This window comes from Mytilus galloprovincialis, chromosome 3 (assembly GCF_965363235.1).
Source record: "Mytilus galloprovincialis chromosome 3, xbMytGall1.hap1.1, whole genome shotgun sequence".
Classification (NCBI taxonomy): domain Eukaryota; kingdom Metazoa; phylum Mollusca; class Bivalvia; order Mytilida; family Mytilidae; genus Mytilus; species Mytilus galloprovincialis.
Window position 1 is genome coordinate 83,595,117 of NC_134840.1, and position 9,278 is coordinate 83,604,394.

A 9,278-nucleotide genomic window follows, 5' to 3' on the forward strand; every position below is an offset into this window, starting at 1 on the left:
CTTATTTTTAAACTGTTTAAACTACCTGACAACAGGGAACCCCCTGAGATAAATATAACTTCGTTTCAATTTTATTTTAAGGTACAAGTATACAGATGTGTGTTTAATTTTTTTTAAGTTAATGTCTAAACAGACAAATAAGAATATATATATTGATTAAGAAGCAAAATAAAACGGTATAGAGGTTTAAAACTTTAAAAAAAAGTTTTCCCTGAAGTATACACAGTTGTGTTTGTTGCATTTTGTTATTTGATATCTTCTGGTCAGTGCCTCGTATCTGTTCTTTTTCATATAGTGGGCTAAATTGTACAAAAAAAATGTTCGCGTCGTTACACTTGTCTTGTATTAACTGCGTTGAAAACCCATTGATGGACTTCGGCTGTTGTCTGCTCTTTGGTCTGATTGTTGTCTCTTTGACATATTCCCCATTTCCATTCTCAATTTTAATAAATATCAGATATTAAACTGCATTTGATATTTACCTTGTTTTTTTCAGGGAAAAAGACGCGGTGGATACTAGATTCAGGCCATACTGTGACAAAGCAGCAGTCCTATCGACGATATGACCGCTGCTTTGTCACAGTATGGCCACTATTCGTGTCGAAACAATACACCAGCAGCAGCGGCTATACTGTACAAGCAACTACAAATACAACAAACTCCCACTTAGTTGCATCGTTTATATCTCAACAGTTCAAACAGATAGGGAGCTACCATTTAATTTTTAGGGGGGGGGGGGGGGCTAGGATGAAATTTGAAAAAAATAGGCAGGACAGGAGTTTTGAGTAAAAAAAGAGGCAGGATGAGACACTTGCAAAAAAAAAAAAGGCAGGATGGCAATTTATGAAAAAAAGTCAGGACAAACTAATAAAAGAAAAGGCAGGACCGAATAGAGTGAAAATTAAAAAGGCAGGATAGAGATTACAACTAAAATAAAATGCAGGACAAAATTTTTCATCCTAGCCCCCCCCCCATAAAAATCAAATGGTAGCTCCCTTATATATATTTTTCATAAAGCAAATGATGCTTAAGTCCAAATACATACTATATATTTCTTTCTATTATTTCTTGCGACAATTTGTAGTGAACACTAATTGTAGTTACTTCTGATCATGCAATTGAAAAAACACTCGAATGTTATGAATAACAATGAACTGCACTTTCGTGATGTAGAAGCAGGGGTTTCTTGAAACCACGCTCGTCCCATCCTTTTCGCAACAATTTACACTTGTATCAGAAGTAGAACTATGAAGTATAACAATAGAACTTGAGCCAGAAAGAAATGATCAACCACATAGTCGACAAAATTTTATTTGTAAAAAGAAAGATATAACCAAAAATAGAAATAGTCGACAAAATTTTATTTGTAAAAAGAAAGATATAACCAAAAATAGAAAAAGTCGACAAAATTTTATTTGTAAAAAGAAAGATATAACCAAAAATAGAAATAGTCGACAAAATTTTATTTGTAAAAAGAAAGATATAACCAAAAATAGAAATAGTATCTCCATCATTTTAGAAAATAACAAATATGTCTTAAAATTCTGCAAATATTCAAGAAAACACAAAATTATTTACAACTTGGTCTTTTGCTTGGAATGTTCATAAGTATTCTTTTGCATCATATATAATCCTGCAAAAAAGGCATTCAATTACCTTTCATAAACAGAAATTGCTGCGCTATACATCTTCAATCTTCAAAGATGATACTACGGACTTTCTCCGTCCGAATGCAAATATATCTTTACAATTATTACAACTTGAATCACTGAAAAATAAGTATGTTTGTATACTAATTTTCAATTGGTGTTATTGACGATAGACTTCTCAGTGCTTATTAAACGATACCATTGATTTCAGTTTTAAACTTTCAGATTATAAAGCAGGTATTTGTTATTCAGCTTAGGTTACAATTAGATAAGGCAAAGTTGACATCAATTTTGCTAAGGTAAAAGGTTTTTTTTGTATTTTGGTTGCCATTTGGGATTAAGGCGTATCGCAAACGGAGGTTAACGCAGAAATACTTACCTTGCAGATTTGAATTGGTATCATGTGTTTATGAATTACTGTCCTGTCATTTAATCCATATCGGAAAGCAAGTAAAATTGGCTAGCATCATCTTTATTGATACTTTAAACATTTCCGGAGATTCAAGTTTCTTTTATAGGGCGGTTATGGTCGCTTCCGTATATCAAAGGCAATTTACATCGTTCGTTGAGCACGACATTAACTGGTAATACTATAATACGACTATTAGTACTTTAATATTGGTATCAAATAGGCTGTCCTATCGTACATCCCGGTGTCTTTATAACCTGCTTAGTCGCTCAATATGTCTCGTATCGCAGTCTTGTGACGTTTGGGGATAACTTTGACTATTATTATATATAGGCTATTGCTATACCAATTATCAGGTTGTCTGTATATTGATAGTGTATACTTGTATATCAAGTCACAATAAGAAGCTTTTGCCGAATGAGCGCAGCGAACGATTTCAAAAATAATTCATATTGACGTATTCAATATAAATATGCAGACAGTCAGATAATCAATTTTAATATCGGGTTGTATTATATGCGTATTTTGCACGATAGAAACAAGCGTTTTTGTTTGTTTGTTTTGGGTTTTTTTTTTACAATCAAACCGGAAGATGACTTTTATTTAAAGCCAAGCAGAGTAGGCGGACGACCGAAACATTTTGAGATTGCTCTTAGATAAGTTGTCTTCCTTTCAAAAAAAAAATCAAAAATCTTCTAAAATTCGGGTAAAATTTAAGGTGTTCTTATACTGTGGTGCCTAAACATTGGTGATACCGCAATATGTTTACTTTGGTTAACATTTGTTGTTAGCTTGTTGTTTGAATATATACGCAAAATTTCTAAATAAAGAACTGTCTTTAATTAGTTAGAAATCCCAAAATAGTTAAATCCGTTATTTTCATATTCTTTATTCAAAAATTTAAAATAATTATAAAAAAGAAGATGAGGTATAATTGCCAATGAGACAACTCTCCGCAATAGACCAAACGACACCAAAATTAACAACTATAGGCCACCGTACGGTCTTCAACAATGAGCACAGCCCATATTGCATAGTCAGCTTTTAAAGGCCCCGAAATGACAAATGTAAAACAATTCAAACAAGAAAACTAACGGCCTAATTTATATACAAAAAAATGAACGAAAAACACATGTTACGCATCAACATACGACAACCACTGAATTACAGGCTCCTGACTTTGAACAGGCACATACATACAGAATGTGGCTGGGTTAAACATGTTAGCGGATTCCCATCCCTCCCCTAACCTTGGACAGTGGTGTAGCAGTACAGCATAATATGTTTCTTAATAATAGTAAGAGACTTGTCATATTTCATTCTCGTTTATTGTTTCACTTTTTGTCATTAGTTTTTTTTTATACAGATTATCATATGGTATGTATTTGCTCATTATTGAAGATCATATGTTGAACCATAGTTGATTGCGTCCTCGTCTGTTGGTCTCTGGTTGATATTTTCTGATTGGCATTAATACCACATCCGTTTTTTTCTGATATATTTCAAAGGACAGATCTATAAGTTGCAGAAAACTTACTTATGTTGAGGTGAAAGGACGACTTTCTTTTAGTGTGTGTGTAGGCAATACATATAGTAAAGGTGCCTTCAAATGTTTAGAGGGCGGTATGAAGCTGAGATTTGACAAGGGTAGGATTTTCATTTATTTGTTCGGATGGTTCAAACACAAGATGCATCCGAGTATTTTAACTTTTACCGTATCCTAGAAGTGGACTAGACGTCATGGTAACCCGTTTATTAATTGCTTGATTATTTTCAAATCTGATATCAAAATATTAAAAAAATTCGTCATTAATTGAGATCAAAGCCAAGTAATATTTTGTTCCGTTTACGCCAATTTCAACAACAGGATTAAAGATGTACTTAATTATCTGGTGACAGCTTATTTACCTTAGTGGACAATTATGTTGGTCCTGTTTTCGGAAAGTTTATATCCTCTAGATGTTTTGTCGACATTCGTGTTACCCAGCAAGGAATTACTCCGATTTATAGTCTGAAACACAGGATGACGTTGTAAAAACTGGTACATGAACCATATTAATAAAAAAAAAAAGGAGATGTGGCATGATGATTTACCAGTAGAGAATTGCAGAGAATCCACTAAATAATGCAGTCGGACAAGTCAATAAAAAAAAATGTAGATGAATGAATAAAGGGAAACAAGAATGGCACAGATAATATCAATCCCATGTTACAGCCGATTTTAATGAGTGTGTAGGAAAATGTAATATCTTTGATTAGCTCGCTTGCTAGCTGAACCGTGAGTTCATTGTTAGGTAAGGTAAACTACCCCCTTTTAAGATTAGACTAGATCGACAAATAACCAATCTATCTGTCTGTAGGACTAAGTTACTTCGAAAGAAGGGTAGTAAACCTTACCTAACAATGACTTCACGGTTCAGCTAGCAAGCAAGCTAACCAAAGAAATTACCTTTAGCTACACACTCATTGAAATCGGCTGTAAACTCAACACGGAAAACTCAACACTGTTAAATTTTCAGAGAGTGTGTGTCTTGATTGCTGTTCTTCATCTAACAACATTTTTATAACACAATAAATGAAAAAACACTGTTTACAAGTTAATGACAAATACGTAACAACTTATTGGCCGTCATCAAACATAAAAGGAAGCCGATTACAAAGAATCATAAAAAAAAAAGCTATGCGGCGGCGCTGCTGTCATACTTCGACGTCATAAAGATCACCAATGCCAACGTTATTGTCGAAGTATCGGTAATACACTGCAGCGGTTTTTTTTCTGAAGACTAAAAACTATTTCTATTCAGCTTTTTGGAAGATTCGAAAAATCAAAAGATAAGTCTGGTGAGTTCACTTTATTTAACTTTTTCAATTCATGTGTTTTTCATCCAGTTATTTATCAAAAAAACAACTTTAAAACTAAAAACCCGTATTCAAGAAATCATGGTATGATCTGACAGTATTTTATCACTGGTGCTTTACTTTCCGTAAAAACGTTTTAGGTTTTGATAAAGAATTCATGTTGCCTCAACAATTGATATATGTGTTTTGATGATAGTGTTATTGCTATATGCAAAAGTTTGGAATACAAAATATTGATAGAACAAAAACCGAAAAGACCGAAAATTGAATAACAGAAACGATCAAGTTCGGTGAATGATTGCATTAGCGATGCAATAATTTAAACCCACCTAAAAAAAACTCTTCAATGTATATACATGTTTTCAGGTATAACTATGAATGTATAAAAGTAAAACCATTCTTAATCCAGCAGATTCCAAAATTAAATTAAAAAAAAGGGGGAAAAAGGGGGAGGGATGTTTCATAGAAATTTCATATTACATTAACTAACAGCTGGTTCAACATTAATAGGTTTATAATGGCTATGTCCAATCAAGAAAAAGAAAAGGACCCCATGTCTGGCTTTTGTGAGGCCATATTAAGTACAGCTGAATTTGAATGTTCGCTTGAAGACATTCTAGACAAGAAGGCAGCTGAGGCAAAGAGAGCAGTTTGGAAAATGGAAATAAGTATGTCATAGTTACAGATTCTAATCTAATGTGGACAAGCAGGTCAATTGTCCAATAAATATATTCCTTTTGATTCTGTCATTGTATTTAAACCTGCATCTTTTTCTCAGTTTTGTTAAGTGTTTCCTGTTGTATTTGACTACGTTTGATAGTGCTTTTTTTCAAATTTAAGCTGGAAATTTCACAATGACTGAAAAACCTGCAAATATCTAGAGGTCAATCTACGACTTTCAATAGCAGAGAAAGGTCGTATACAATATCACGAATATGTGTCGCTCAAATTCGCTAAAATATGTATTCGATCTTCCAACAAGAGCGTAACAAAAAAAGTTACATATGAACGGTTATACTATTTCTGTTGAGAATAATTTCATTCCCCATCTTCATTTTTTCGTTTAAGATTGATTATGATATTCATAATGTAAACAGCACATTTTCCTCATTTAAATATTCATTTGATTTATTTAAACAGAAAGAGAAAATAAGGAAGAGAAGAGATTAGAAAAAGATGAAAGTATGAATAGAGAAGAAGAGAACCCAAAATTGGGTTTGGATATATCAACAGAGCAGAGATCAGAAAAAGATAAAAGTATAAATATAGAAGAAATGGAACCAGAAATGGGTGTGGATATACCAACACAGCAAAGACGGGGTAATGTTTTTATTGATATGTTTTGTCCAGATATAACTATTACGTTTGCTGGTTGTATATACTTATATGAAAGTTTATCTGGCTGTTTATAAAAATACGAATATGTGGTATGATTGCCAATGAGACGACTTTCCACAAGAAACTAAATGGCAAGAAAAACAATTTTAAACTGTATGTCACCGTACGACCTTTAATAATGAGTAAAACCCATACTACTTAATCAGTGTATCCATTGTGAAAGTTTATCAAATTTTCGTCAACGAAAATAACAAGTCTGGATAAAAAAAGAAGATACGGTATCATATTATCTCAAATGAAAGTTCTCATTCTTAACTCTGTTAAAATTACTGGAACTAATGGAACAAAATGCCGAGAGAAAATGCAAGTAATGTGAATATCTTTTTCTTTCTAGAAATGATAATAACAAAGCCGATCCACGTGCAGAGAATGGGAGAGAACCCGTTAAAGAATGCCGTCGGACATGCTATTAAGGTACAATAGAACATTAAGGGAACACGAGTATGGGGTTGATGTTAATAATTATCCAATTTTATACTATTAGAGGAACAGTGCTTTCATTGCTGTTCTTCATATTCACAGTGAGATGATGGTCAATGGGTCAATATACTCAAATTGAAATCAAGACAAAAAAAGACATTTTTCCTTTAAACGAAAAGTAAGCTTGAAAGTTTCTAAGTATATACTATACCCTTCTGATTTGGCTTTGTTTAAACCTGCCAAAATCTATCATTTTTTAAATGGTAAAAGTTGAGGTTATTCCATTTGGCCAAAAGATTGATTTTTGTGTGTTTATATGCTAGTTGGTTTCTGGTGCTTTTAATGAAAATCAACGGATTTTGAAGGGAAATTTTAAGTATGTCATAAATCTTGATAAAAAAACAACTTGTTTTAAATTTAAAACAGCTTTTTTGTCTTTTTGAAAATGAATATAATTAAGCTCTTTTTTAAACATATTTGAAAGATATCTGAAATAAGGTATCCAAATTTTCACAACGTTTTCAATATTATTATTTTTGTGTGTGTTGCATTATTAGATATATACATGTTGGACAATCATTATAGGATCCTGTCCAGAATTCTGAATCTAAAGGATCAATTGATGACAAAGAAACGATAAAGGACGAAAAGAAAAGGATAAGAGAAATCATGAAAGGAGAAAAATTAATGGAGAAAAAAGCCAAAGAAGAAGAAAAGAATGTTAAGGCACAATACAAAGCAATCGACAAGGGCATTAAAAAATACTCAAAAGATGTCAAATCGTCATGGAAGAAGGAAGAAAAGAGGAAAGCACAGATGAAAAAGATGGGTGAAAATGCACAAAGGATGTTGGAAAAAGGTATTTCATAAATATGTCTACCTTCTCCAGTCTTTTCCAGACTTCCTTAACGAATTTTGAAGAAGGTGGACATATTACAGCCGATTTCATTGAGTGTGTAGGCAAAGGTATTATCTTTGGTTAGCATTTTTGTTAGCTAAACCGTGAAGTCATTATTATATCAGGTATACTTCACTTCTTTCGAAGTAGCCTATTCAAACAGACAGATAGATTGGTCATCTGTTGGACTAGTCTACTATTTAAGGAGGGTAGTTTACCTAACCTAATGACTTCACGGTTCGGTTGGCCTGCAAGCTCAGCAAAGATATTATCTTTGCCTACACACTTAATGATATCGGCTGTAATATGTCCACCTTCTTCAGTCTTTTCCTGACTTCCTTAACGAATATGTATGGTTGTCAGTGACGTTCTGGAATCAACCAACACGTGCAATGATGAAAAACAATAAGAGAATTGAACAAACTTATTCAATTATTATATTTCACATTTTTAGGATCTTATTTATAGAAATTATTTGGTTAATTCTGATTAACAAGCACTTATAAAATTCAGGAAGAGTTTGTCTTACATTAAAAAATGCAATTTATTTGGTATGACTTGATATTTTTGGTTAAAAGAGAGCAAAAAGCTTCAAAGTGTTAATACACAAATTTCGAATCAACACTGCAAAAAGAAAGATTGCATTGAATTAAAAAACCTTCTACATCTATGTTTATGCTTACAGAAATGAGGAAGATCGAAAAAGAAAGATCAAAAGACGAAAAGAAGAAACTAATCCAAGCTATTGATGATGCTCAGGAAAAACAAAATGATTTGAAAATAGTTATTACAAATGAGGAGACAGAGAAAAATGGAGAAGAAAACAAGAAAACGGACCAAACTATCAATGTTGATGGGGAAACACAAAATGATTCACAGAAGAAACAGACAGAGGCAGGGTTGATTAAAGAAAAGAGAACTAGCTGCGATGTCATTGAAATGAATGAAAGAAAAGAAAACGGCAAAAAAGACGCAAAAGACATTGAAATGAATACCAATAATGTCGGAAAGAAAACTACATTTGCTGCAAGAATCAGTGGATTCTTCCGATCCTTGTCGTGTATCAAAAGACAAAAGAAAAGCAAAGATGTGTGTTGATGAACTGTTGTTATTCAATTTTAATTTACTTTCGTTGTTTTCATAAATCAATTTTATTGTATTTTCGTTGTTTTCATAATAAAAAAACAAAATCAATGTTTTTAGCCTTGAAAAAACCTGTTTTATTAACCGACATAAATTGAGCTTTGGTCTAGAACTGCGAATATACACTTATTTCGGTACTTTGTGTCTTTTTTGTTTTGTTTTGCTAGTTTTTTGCTGTTCTCGTTGACCTTAAAAGTCAATCCCTTTCCAAGCTGTCTTCTGTTGATTAACATGTTTTTTATTTATCAAATGACGTCTTATCACTGTTTGTATTTTTTTTTCTAAATGAGAAGCCAAGATCAAGAGTTTATTACTGGAAGTAATTTAGTTATGGATGATCTGTTAGTAACAACTAGTTCTCTTAGTAAGGTATAAGTGGATAATCCCGATGAATGACAGTTTGTGTGCCGTCTATTTCACGTGTGAAATTGACGGTTTTTATTTCACTGGGAAATAAACGTTAATCATTGCAACCAAAAAGTCTATGCAATGTAATAAATGT

The 9,278-nt window shown here is 32.5% G+C and overlaps 1 protein-coding gene across 1 annotated transcript; it reads left to right on the top strand.

The window, feature by feature from the left end:
• The first annotated feature begins 4,794 nt into the window (after positions 1-4,794).
• LOC143066832 (uncharacterized) lies at positions 4,795-8,731 on the top strand. Its single transcript, XM_076239643.1, has 6 exons — positions 4,795-4,899; positions 5,428-5,585; positions 6,058-6,237; positions 6,650-6,729; positions 7,321-7,594; positions 8,319-8,731. The coding sequence occupies exons 2-6, from the start codon at positions 5,435-5,437 to the stop codon at positions 8,729-8,731; spliced, it is 1,098 nt and encodes a 365-aa protein (XP_076095758.1). The 5' UTR covers positions 4,795-4,899; positions 5,428-5,434.
• The last annotated feature ends 547 nt before the right edge of the window (positions 8,732-9,278 follow it).

Coding starts and splice junctions, on each gene's coding strand:
- LOC143066832 (XM_076239643.1), top strand. CDS start 5,435: ATGGCTATGTCCAATCAAGAAAAAGAAAAGGACCCCATGTCTGGCTTT. Junction 6,730..7,320: donor CCGTCGGACATGCTATTAAG/GTACAATAGAAC, acceptor CAATCATTATAG/GATCCTGTCCAGAATTCTGA. Junction 7,595..8,318: donor ACAAAGGATGTTGGAAAAAG/GTATTTCATAAA, acceptor TTATGCTTACAG/AAATGAGGAAGATCGAAAAA.